Raw genomic sequence first — 12,771 nt, forward strand, 5'->3', positions numbered from 1 at the left:
TTTAAAATCCTATGATAAAAGTGCCAGCTTGTGGCAGCACCCCTTTTCCCTCCCACTTAGAAAGACGATGGGCATAGAAGAGCCTGCATCTGAAGCTTGCTATGGGATTCCCTGCACCTACCCACCCTGGTTCTCTGGTCTTGGGAATTACCAGGACCATGGACCTAAAAGTTTCAAATGTACACCTATGAAAAAAAATAATTCTCCTTAAACTCCTTAACTTTATCTTCTGTGCCTAATTTATATCTGTTCGAGCAACCTGCCAGTTTCAGGTGTTCCCTCGAAATCTTCACTCAGACAGTTTCAAAGCAGCTAGCTCCAGGTGATCCATCCTTACAATGTCCTCCAACTGCTGCCTGCCTGTCCCTGTCTCCAGACAGTCCCACAGAGCCTGGAGAGCAAGTGAAACAGCCTGCTCTTCCAGGACTTGGCCACCATCCCAGCTTTCTTGGGTTCCTAAAGATGCCAATCCCCCTAGACAGCCGGAAGCAGTCCAAAGAGCATGGAAGCCCACTCCTGTCTCACCACCTCCCTTCCTACTTTCTCACTTATTATAGTAAACAAAAGGGTTGCTAGTCACAGCCTGCCTTAGCGACTCAGTGCCAGGAGCCATGACATCACTAGCTGCCAAATGCTACATGCGTATCCTTTAGAAGCTCCCTGCAACCATGGCTTGCTTTCTCTTTCCTGGTTCCTCTGTCTGTCTCTCACTGTCTGTGTGTCTCTGTGTCTCCTCACCACCACCACCACCACCACCACCACCACCACCAATAAATCTCTTGTGTGAGATCTGTTGCTTGGTGTGATCTCTGCAGCATTCCTTGGTTCTAATTAGGAAGGACCGTCCTGAAGCCGGCAATGGGGAGGGTGGGATGGACATCACATAGGGAACATGAGAAAGTGACAGTTCCTGGAGTGGCCACTTGTGAAATTCAGGGATCTCTGGACAGTGCTGAGGGCTGATGAGGCTGCAGCCTGTTTCTGAAGGGTTGCCTTAGTGAGGACTACTTGCATTTGCCTTCAACTGCCAGTCAGTCAGTTGGTGAGCCGAACTTCTAGCAAGCTCTGTGGCCACATCTCTTCAGAGAGATCACCAGTCAGTAGCAGCCTTAAGTGTAGGTTTCCCAGATTTCTCTAAATCTGTATAGGCAGCCACCCTAAGTCCAGGCTGCCCCCTTCCCCTAAAGATCCCTGAGCTTTGCAGGGATCTCTTGCAGTCTAGGTGGAAAAGTGCGGTTGTGGAAGATGAGGGGAGAAAATTGATGCTTGTTTGTTCAACTCTTGTTGAGTAAAGAACTCAAGGCCCTTACTGAATATTACATCAAAACCAGGCCACTAACTATTCACAGCAGAATAACAGGTTCAGGCAGAAGCACTCACATGCCAGTGCCTCCAGAAGCAGCTAGCACCCTCCTCAAGGGCTTCCATCCTTTCCAGCTCCTTCTTCTTCAGGTGTGGTTTTCCTAGGTGCACAAGTCAAATTCCACACCAGCAATGATTCCCACTGACACAACTGCTTGAAGTTAGAGACTGTCATGTGGAGAAGCACCACCAAGTCTACAGTGTCAAACAAGGCTATCAAAGCTTAGAAAGCACATACCTGGGTTATCTTAGCAAATAGACGAGAGAGAGAGAGACAGAGAGAGAGAGAGAGAGAGAGAGAGAGAGAGAACTCTGAAACCTGAACCACTTCATCATAAGTCTTCCAAATCTCGTAGACTACTTGACAATGAAAGACTCTGGGCAACTTAACTGCCGAAGATAAGTGTGATAAGAATTAACTTAAGGTTGGGTGTGGTGGCGCACACCTGTACTCCCAGTATCCAGAGAGGCAGAGGCAGGTGGATCTCTGTGAGTTCAAGGCCAGCCTGGTCTACAAAGCAAGTCCAACACAGCTAAGGCTACTCGGAGAAACTCTATCTCAAAACAAAACAAAAACAAAAATGAACAAAAAGAATTCACTTAAGTTCACAATTTACTAGGCATTTGGATGATACTCAGTTGGCCTGAAGAGTTTCGCAGTTGACCTGCATTCTAATGACTCATTGGCGTTGCATCCCATTTTCTGCCATCTGGTTTCCTGTGTGGTGGCTCTTCTGAGATTTCTTCCTTTGTGGGGCTATGAGGTGAACAAAACAGTGTCCCAGATCCCTGAGGAAACCTCCTTGTGCTGTATAGTACCCATTGGTGCCGGTATCCTGTCCTTCAGCATGTACAGCCAGGGCTGTGGCAAGAGTTCTGTGCTACAGAGCCCTGGGAGCTTAGGAGGAGTGCCACTGTCTGAGCAAAGAGCACCTCAATGTGCCTCTTCATGCACACACTGAACACGTAGTCTTCTATCCTGGGATGGCACCTTACAAATTCTCCCCTTAAGGTAACTCACTCTTAAGGTGGAGTTGATCCTTCCTACTCTTTCCAATGTTCATATATTCTCATGGGCCTACATGTTACATAGACGTGTAGCCAAAATGTTCAAATTCAGAGAGATTACTGATTCTGCCTTAGTTACTGTTATATTGCTGTGAATAGACATCATGACCCAGGCAACTCTTATTTTAAAGAAGAAGGAGGAGGAGGAGAAGGAAGAAGAAAAAAAAAGAAAAAAATTAATTGAGGGCTTGCTTACCATTTTAGAGTGTTAGTCCGCTGTTAGTCCACGATCGTCACGTGGACAAGCATGGTGCGGGAACTGTAGCTAAGAGCTTTATATCCTGATCCCCAGGTAGTAGGCCTAGTGTGGGCTTTTGAAACCTGAAAGTGCACCCCTAATGACAAACCTCCTCTAACAAGGCCACACCTCCTAATCCTTCCCAAACAGTACCAATATCTGGAGACCAAGCATGCAAACATATGAGCCTACAAGAGCCATTTCCACTCAAACCATTACACTGGCCCATAGGTTTAGAGGATGCCAGGCTGTTCAGTCCAAAATCGAACTCCCTACCACCCTGTCCCCGCACAGCCTGAGCATCTACTGAGATGCAGCCTAGTTTCAGTTTTTCCTCTACTGTTAACCATGTGAGTTTCTGGTAGGTACTGTGAAATATTTTGCTGTGGTTCATTTATAAAAATGAAGCTCCACTTGGGAACTGTTTAGTTACCCTGAATTACAGTTTATTCAGAAAAGGCATGACAAATGCTGGATTTTTCCTTTCTGTATGTGTTTCAGAATAGCAAAAGAGATAGCATCCTAGGTTCTACTACTGGAGACCATTGATTTCTCTCTCTCTCTGTGTGTGTGTGTGTGTGTGTGTGTGTGTGTGTGTGTGTGTGTGTGTATGCGTGCACGTGTGCATGCATGTAACTGTTAATTCATGGGTATAGTCTTCTACCTATTCCAAACCTACTTTATTTGAGGTTCTTCAATTCTTATACCTCTCTTCCAACTCACCTACTGATTAGGAGACAAATGAGGTTAATGAGAACAGGAGAAGTAGATCTTTTTGGACTCAGCTGCTGAGAGTGATTCCCCTGGTGTAGTTGGCAGGATTTCAGCAGACCAGCAATTCAACCAAAGTTGCTGGTGGAACCTGGAACAGAAGCCAGAACCTGGAGCCCTGAAATGTTCTCTGGCACAGTCTTTCTAGGAGTGTCTCAAAGTGGAGCAATGAACAGCCAAACTATATATATCTGTACTAAGATGTGTTTCAACTGGCAAAAACCAAGTCCCCACACAAGGTGGTTCGTCTTCTAGTGGATAAACATCACCTGTTCTCTCACAAGTCTGTTCCTCATCCCACACTTGGGATCAAAACAAAAACATGTGTACACCCACTACACATGGGTTTTATTTTTTATATGTTTCAAATCATTGAATTCATTCTTCTTGTAGATGCTCAGATTGGTCTGATTTAGATTGGTGGAAACCTTTAAAGTTTTGGCTCCTGTGGTCAGTTTTGAATTATGTTGCCATTTTCTTGCCTAGAGGGCATTACCAGCCCCTGCCCGCCCCTGGAATGTGCAGAAATACTGCACTTACAAGACAGCAAAGCCTACAACTTCCTTTATACACATCAGGCTCATCGTCCTATTTCCTTATGCTTGACAATTTCATAATATAAAGTATGAAAACACAGAATCTCTTCCAAAATTCTATTTCTACAATTCCATTCTGTAGAAATGAAAACTATAGTAGGGCGTATGGGTAAGAGTGCTTTTCTCTGATGACCTGGGACCAGGAAATTGGATGCTTGTCAATACTTCTGAGGTTTATCTTATAGATACAAGTGTATGCTCTAGTTTATGTATATAGGATACAAATGAGCCTGTAGCTCTGGGATTCAGCCTGGCCTCAAGTTCACTATGTAGCCCAGGCTTCCGTCAAACTCACAGTGGCACTACAGTCGCTGCCTCAAAGGAGGACTATTGCCACGACCATAGAAAACTATTCTTTTTATTTCCAGAAAGATATTTTCCAAATGTGGGATACCATGACATGGTTGTACATACTCATCCCTTTCTCTCACAGCCTACGATGGGTCTACATCAGTGTTGAAGGGGTTTCTCTTTGCTTTCTACAGTGGCATGCATATCACTTCATGTAGCATATGGTCCTGGCTTCATTCTAAGGGTGGACATTTGGGTTGTTTGCTATGTCATGTGTCACCCATGTTACATTACTTTTGGTGTGCCATTTCCTAAGTTTCTCTTTAGAATAGATTTCTTTTTTTTTTATTAATTTATTCTTGTTACATCTCAATGGTTATCCCATCCCATGTATCCTCCCATTCTTCCCTCCCTCCCGTTTTCCCCTTACTCCCCTCCCCTATGACTGTTCCTGAGGGGGATTTCCTCCCCCAGGGGTCCCACTCAAACTAAGGCACCAGCCAAGGACAATACAGGTGGTAAACTTTAAACCTCTACCCAGATCTAGCCAATGGACAGATCATTCTCCACAGTTGAGTGGAGAGTGGGGTATAACTTTCATATGAACTCTGGTGCCTCACATTTGACCATGTCCCCTGGAGGGGGAGACCTGGTGGCACTAAGAGGAAGGATAGCAGGTTACCAAGAAGAGACTTGATACCCTAGAATAGATTTCTTGAGGTGCAGTTACTGACTCAAAGAGTAAGGGAAAGTAAGTCTTAAAGAAGTTACCAAATTCCCTTTCACAAACCACCGTGCTGTTTTGCATTAGTTGTGTCTTTAGAAGTATTTATTTTATGTGACTCTGTGATTGCCATTATATATGTATATGTACCATATGTGTGCCTGGTTCCCAAGAGATCAGAAAAGGACATTGGGACATTGGATCACTTAGAACTGGAATTAAAGGAAGTTGTGAACCAACTGCTGTTGGCGCTGGGAACTGATCCCAGGTCCTGTGCAAGAACAGTAAGTTCTTCTAAGCACCGAGCATCTCTGCAGTCCTGTTCTGCATTCTTACAGCAGCACTCTGTGTCTGTAACCTCAGCATACAATGCTCATTGCACTTATGAACACAACACACATTTCTAATATTGATGATGCCACCTGGTTGGTAAGAACGGCCACCACAGTATAGTGTTATAATTTGTCTCATTATGAGCAGCATTTGTGTCTCATACTTCTTCCTTTTCTTTTGTCAACACCTCACTATCAAAGCCTAGCTGTCCTAGAAGTGACAAAGACCCACCTATCTCTGCCTCCTGAACACCGGGATTAAAAGCATGTGCCACCACACCCAACCTCTTTTTCATCAGACTGTCCACACAGGCCTCTAATTAAGCCTGGAATTTCTCAACATTTAGAAACTGGACCACAATGCAATTCTTAGCTTGTTTAACTATTTCCCCAATTTTATTTGGGCCCCTACTAGGAATTATTCATCCCAAACCAGCCAGAAGAAACCCTAAGAGAATGATGCCCCATTTCCTTTAAGGTTTTTGGTTGCTTTCTTGGGCTATAAAGGGTTATTATCAGTGGGAGTGGTTATAAGTTATCATTGGTCTTATTTAGAAAGAAAATAAGTTTAAACTCAGTGATGCCTCTCTTTTCCTTTATTTTTCATTCTTAGATTTGAAGATAGGGGTTGAAAAGAAAGAAGGGGGAGTATGGAAATATATAGGGAAGACAGAACAGAAAGTAGATTAGTGAATCTACTCCTCAACTTAATGCCTCAATTGTCACTCACAAGGTTATTTTTAATTCACTGGTATAGACTTTTGTATATAGATGCAAAATAAGTTTAATTCTAGATACAGTAGTATAGAAATCAAATGTAAGTTTATTCTTCATACACACACAATACATATATATATTGCTATTCTAATATGAGGTATTGTAGCCATATAACTCAATTATAGTATAAGGTTTACTTCCAATACTTTGAAAGTGTTATTGCAGGCTGTTTAGAATAAATAAGTTATACAAGTTAATTGTTAGCTGATTTATCATGGTTATGTCAATCACTAGTCTACTTTTATCCATGAATGTACATCATAGGTGTGGCAGAGAGATATAATTATATATATATTTATATATATATATATGGTCTTCAAAAACCTCAGAGACATGCAGAATATGACATTTAAAAATGTTTTTATTTTTTAAAAGATTCACTGACAATGAGGCAAGTTTACTCCTGGCAACACCCAGCCTACCTCAAAGAAGATAATGAGCATCACCGGACCTCCTTATGGAGATGACTTCAAATGTGGCAAACAAGCCACTGGCCAAAATGTCCTCATTTCTATCACAGACAGAATTCTGCCTAAAAAAGGCTAAGCTTGGATACAGGCAAAGTCCATGGCCAAACTCTGTCAAGACAGAGTAAACAAGTCCTCAATAGTTACTGCCTCACAAATATGTCTGTCAGATATATTAGGCCAGAAAGCTAAAGATGATGTTCCAACATTATAGAGAGTTTTGGGTGACTTATTCAGGTAGAAAACTGTCTCTGTCATCTTCTGACTTGGAAAGCTACTAACCTTCACTCATGCCATACTCAAGTAATCAAGTTTATTCCTTCTCAAATCTCTGATGGGGTTGAAGACCAGGTAGCTTAGTTTTACAATGAACCTTAGTTTGTGTCTTTTTATTGGAGAGTTGAGACCATTGATGTTGAGATTAATGACCAGTGACTGTTAGGTCCTTTAATTTGTTATTGGTTGCAGTACTGTTTGTATGGTTTTTGTTTTGTTTTGCTAAAGTGAAGTTATCTATTTCCTGTGTTATTCTGGGTGTAATTAGCCTAAAGAGGGTTGGATTTTCCTTCTATTATCTTCTGTAGAGCTAGATTTGTGGATAGGTACTCTTTAAATTTGTTTTTGTCATGGAATATCTTATTTTCCCCATCTATAGTTATTGAAAATTTTGCTGGGTATAGTAGTCTGGACTGGCATCTGTGATCTCTTAGGGTTTGCAAGACCTCTGCCCAGGACCTTCTGGCTTTTATGATCTCTGCTGAAAAGTTGTGTGTAATTCTGATAGGTTTGCCATTATATGTTACTTGCCTTTTTTTCCTTGGTGCTTTTAATATTTTTTCTTTGTTATGTACATTTTGTGTTTTGATTATTATTTGGTGGGAAGATTTTCTTTTTTGGTCTATTCTCTTTGGTGTTCTGTAGGCCTCTTGTATGCTTATATGCATTTCTTTCTTTAAATTGGGAAATTTTTCTTCTGTAATTTTGTTGATCAGGCGGGTGACCTGGGTTCAGATCCAGGAGCTTTCTGTGGATTGGCTGGGTGGGTTGAGGTCAGATCCACTTTTGGGGGACTCTTCTGGGCTTTAAGACTCAGACACAGAAAAAAAAAAGACTCAGACACAGTCATGGTCACCTTGTGGCTGCTCACTGGCTGGCATGTGCCTAGCTAGATTTTGGAGACAGCACCTTCTCCTGTTTGGGCCCAGGTATTCTCTGTGGATTGGCTGGGTGACCTGCGGTCAGATCCACCATGCTCCACACCCTGGGATCTCCCCTGGGCTAGCAGACCCAGACGCTGATGCTCTCCAGATCATAGTTCAGTCTGAGACACAGAGCCCAAGATGTAGAGCACAGATGCAACTGACAGGCAGGTATGAGTCCAGACTGGGGACTGGGCACCTGCCCTCAGGGACCCAGGGACTCCTCCATGGACCAGCTAGATGGTCTGAGGCCAGACCCACCTGTGTTCCACACAGTGTGGACCTCTCTCACCCAGGGCACTCCAGCTCTTATGGTCTGAAGCTCACAGCCTAGCCCTAGGCTCAGTCCTGCCAATCAGACACAGTTTGTGATCGAATCACTGTCTTTTGATTTTTGATGCTGATAATTTTTTAATCAATAGACAATGTTTATGAACAATCTTAAAATCACAGAAAACATGTGCAGGAAGAGTGGAGTCCCCATAAAACCCCTGCCCCGAGTTTTCACTCATCATTAGTGTGGTACATTTATTATTATGTTTTGTTTGTTTGTTTATGTGTGGGTGTGTATGAGCTCATGCAAGCACATATGTCATGTGGAAGTCAGAGGAAACGTTGTAGGAGTCTGTTCCTTCCTTTCACCATATGGATCCCTGGGAAGGAACTAAGGTCAACAGGCTTTGTAACAAGCGTCCTTGTCCAATGTGCCATCTCGCTGTCCTAATGTGAAGGAGCATTGGTTGCCATTGATGAGCCAAAATTGATAAATCATTAGTAACTAAAGTTCATAGTTGATTTTGACTTTAAGCTCATACAGTTCTGTAGCTTTTGACAGGTGCATATTGGCATATATCATCTGTTATAGGTTGTTGAATGGTTTCCTGGTCACCCAGGTCCCCTCTGTTTCACCTCTCCCCTGTCTCTAATTATTCATTTTGGTTATCAACATGACAGAATTTTGAACTGCCTTGGAAATAAGCAACTGAGCATGTCCATGAGGGTGCTTGTAGGGAGGTGACTGATGGGTAGTACCATTGCATGGACAGACTGGGATCCTGGACTGAAAACAAAGAAGAGAGCAAGCAAGCAAAGAGGCAGCAGCATCTCTCTCTGCTTCCTAAGGTTACACATGACCAGCTGCCCGAGCTCCTGCTGCCATGTCTTCCCCACTCCGACAGACTCTCCACTTTAGCTTAGAGTTCTCCCTACCTGTGGATGCTAAGGCACAGCATGCTGAACCTGGCTTCTTACCCTTAACAGTATGAGTTTATTTCCCCTTCATGTCTCCTCGGAGTTGAACAGTTACTGACTTTTCTGCCTCCACAACTTCCACACCATGATGAATTAAACCCTAATACTGTGAGCCAAAAATAAACCCTTTATTCTTTAAACATTTGTTAGATTTATTTATTTTATACAAAGAAATATTTTGCAAGCATGTTTATGATTTGCACCATGTGCATTCCTGGTGCCCCTGGAGGCCAGCAGGAGGCATCCCGTGGAACTGGAGTTAGGATGCTAATGAGCTAGCATGTGGGTGACAGAAACAACACAGGTTCTATGTAAGAACAATAAATGCTCTTAATGCCTGCACCATCTCTGCAGTCCCAACCCTTCTTTAAATTAGAGATCACTCCACATTGGTATAGAAAGGTCTTCCCATCACATGTGTGAACACAGCTTACTCACTCGTTACCCATTGAAGGACATGCTGTTTGTTTCTACGCTCCTGCAGTTATGAATGGAGCCTCTACAAACATCCATGTGAAGGTTTTTGTGTGAACACAAGTCTTTAATTGATTTGAGTAAAAGGCAAGGAGTGTGATTTCTGAATCCCTTGATATAAATGTATTTATATGTGTAAGAAACTGTAAAATTGTCTTCCATGGTGGTTGTGTCCTTTTGCAGTCCTGTTAGCAGAGAGTAAGAGTCCCTTTGCTGCTTCTGCAGGCTGGCGTTGTCATCAGCGTTGGCCTTTAGCCATTCTCATGTGTGCTAGTGGTGGCTTACTGTTTTAATTTTCAAGTGCTGAATTATGTATATTTTGCATAGTTTAATTTTTTTTATCTTAACCCTCTTTTGTGAGATATCTGTTCACATTTGAGCGCGTGTGTGTGTGTGTGTGTGTGTGTGTGTGTGTGTGTGTGTGTAAGGGTCTGGTCTTATAGCCCATGCTGGCCTTGAACTCAGGATCTTCTGCCTCAGCCTTGAGTGCTGAGATTGTAGATATGAGCCTTCATGCTGCTTTTTTTTTAGTTTTCATGATTCTTTGCTGGTTCGTTTTAGGAGATCTGCTTAGCCCTCTCTACACCTTTCTCATCCTTAATGTACGGTCCCTTATCAAATAGGTACTTTCACAAACATTTTGCGCTTGTCTTCGTCTGCAGTCTAGGACCCAGTCCAAGGCGTGGTGCCACCACTGCTAAGGCGGGTCTTCTCACCTCAGTTAGTAACCCCTCACAGGCGGCTCCAGAAGCTTTGCTACTTTGTGATTCCTTCATGTCAATGACCAGCACTAACTATGCATAGATATTTGTAATTTGTTTTTTGTGCAGTGTGTAGATTTAGTGTGTATATCCTTTGGCATGTGCGAATGTTCATTTTCTATAGCCATTTATTGAAAAGGCTCTCTATTATTGAAATTTTCTCTACTAAATTGTTTTTCCTTTTTGCCAAGGATTAATCAGCCTTACCAATACAGGTCTGGGTTCTCTATTCTTTTCATTAAATGATTTGTTACTTAGATTTCATAATAATGACTACTATAGCTTTGCCTTCTGATATTTTTCTTCTTCATCATGGTGTTAGATTTTTTAGGGGGGAGTTAAATGCATTTTATTTGTTACTGTAACGTTCTTTGATTTATTTTTTTATCCAACCAAGCAGAAAACAAAAAAGCTCTTGTGTGAATGCAATGCTCTCACAGCCCTTGTGTGCCGACAGATAAACAATAAAGATCCTTCCGTTTTTAGCATTCTCTCTCTTACTGCTTTTTAAAGCAGTATGCACCACACACACAACCAAGATAGGAAAGGCCATTTTTTAAAAAATAAATTATCTTAATTGTGGAGACTTTCTCAAAACTAAACAGACAAGACACTAGTTAAACCATACCTTGGATGAGCCCCCAAGGACCACACATCATCCTTCCTATGTGAAGAATGAATGAATTCCCGGGAGAGTCTAGTTTTTCTCTTGTAACTTGATGGCAAGATCGTCCAGGGTTGCCAAGCACAGCAGGAGACCCTTCTGCTACTGCTCACTGGCCGACCCTCTGGACCACCCAGTCCTGCTGGCAGAGAGGCTCGCGACTGCTCTGATTCACCCACAGGGACGTGCAGCAGTTGTGGACGGAATTGTTACATTCTCCCCAGACCACAGCACAGTCCTCTTGTTTGTTTTCAGCTTGACATGTAAGACAGGCGTCCGTCACCTGGACCCTGCGCATGGCACAGGCATTTTGTTCAATGTCCCAGCTCCACATGGCTACCTCATTCCACTTATTAAGGGAGAACATATTGTCACCTTCCCACTTGGAGCCTGTGCTCCCAGAGTGCGAGGACAGGAAGCAGGGTTCCTCGCTGTCCTCCATGCTGGCCATAGCGATGGCCGATATTTTTCTTTACATATAAATTGCAGAATTGGTTGGTCAAAATCCACAAAATGGCTTGGATTTTGGTTGGTGTTACTTTTTTTTTATGTTGTAATTATATTTGTGTTCGGAAAACTTAGCAGTGTGCATTTAACCCAGTTTAGTAGCAAATTCTTTAGCCTTTGCCTTTTCCAGCTTGGCAATGTGAGCCACAGATTTAGGACCCAGAATGATGGCTCCCAAGGCCAGTGGATCTCATCGAATCTGTCCTTATAATTGGTCCTAAGAGCTTCCACCAGCTTAGCCAAAGCACCCTTGTCTTCCGAGTTAACCTATGTGAAGGCAACAGTGGTGCAAGTTTTCCTGTGGACCAGCTGCTCCAGCCTGGCCTTTGGCTTGATGATGTAGTAGGCTCCTACATTTTTAAACACAGGGCAGGCAGGAAAACCATCGGCTCAATGGCGCCCAATACGTCATGGGCAATCACTACCAGCTGCGCCTTGTTCTCCACCAAGATGGTGACTGTATTGACTCCTGCTGGAAGGAGAGGTGGTCTCTTAGTTGGGACGTCCCCTTTCCCAGCAGCTTTCTTCTCAGTAGCCTTTGCTTCTTCTCCTGCTTCGTCTCTGGCCTGTGCTTGTGGGCAAGCTTAAGCAACTGGTTAGCCATTTTCTAAGCAACTGGTTAGCCATTTTCTGGTCCAGGGCCTGGGTGAACTGGTTAATGGCAGGAGATACTTTGAGCCACTTATATCGGGGACATTTAACAAAGCGAGTGAGATCACTTTTGGGGCTAGATATCCTGCCCAATGCCAAAGCTGTTGGACCTTTTCTCAAAGGATGGACCACTTTTTTGGTCTCTTATATCTTTATGATGGCAGGGGCTGAGGCCACCTTCTTCCCTTTGGCCTTTTTTTCCCTTGGGCATCTTGCTGAGCTAGAGGAGAGCACTGGTTGGTGTTATATTGACTCTATAGCTAAATGTGGGAAGAGTGAAGAGTCTGTCCATAAACATGGGCTATCCCTCCATTTATGTAAATGTTATCTGATATTTTTTATTTCTGGTTTGTTGTATCCTCTTATAGTTGAGATTTTAGAAAAAGATTTACACATAAGTGTTCGGATTTTGGTGTTAATACAATTAATGTTGTAGTCTTAAGGTCAAATTCCAGTTATCTGCTGCGACTGCAAAGAAAGCAGCTGAGTGTGCGCTAGCCTGTGTCCTGCATCTTTCCTGCTTCCGAGACTTACTGAGGAGTGCTTCAGGTTTCACTGTAATGTCTCACTGTCTTCCACACAGACACGCATGCCGTCTGCACAGAAGGAGAGTTTGACTTCTTGGCTTCCAATCTGGG

General features: G+C 43.1%; 1 protein-coding gene across 1 annotated transcript; it reads right to left on the minus strand.

Annotated features, from left to right (window-relative positions):
* Window positions 1–10,958: 10,958 nt before the first annotated feature.
* LOC311607018 (RING-box protein 2-like) lies at window positions 10,959–11,426 on the minus strand (the record flags this gene model as incomplete). Its single annotated transcript, XM_084798525.1, has 1 exon — window positions 10,959–11,426. One exon carries the CDS (start codon window positions 11,424–11,426, stop codon window positions 11,085–11,087), a length of 342 nt encoding a protein of 113 aa, XP_084654651.1. The 3' UTR covers window positions 10,959–11,084.
* Between the last annotated feature and the right edge of the window lie 1,345 nt (window positions 11,427–12,771).

This window comes from Acomys minous (assembly GCF_964271855.1).
Source record: "Acomys minous genome assembly, chromosome: 1".
Lineage (NCBI taxonomy): Eukaryota > Metazoa > Chordata > Mammalia > Rodentia > Muridae > Acomys > Acomys minous.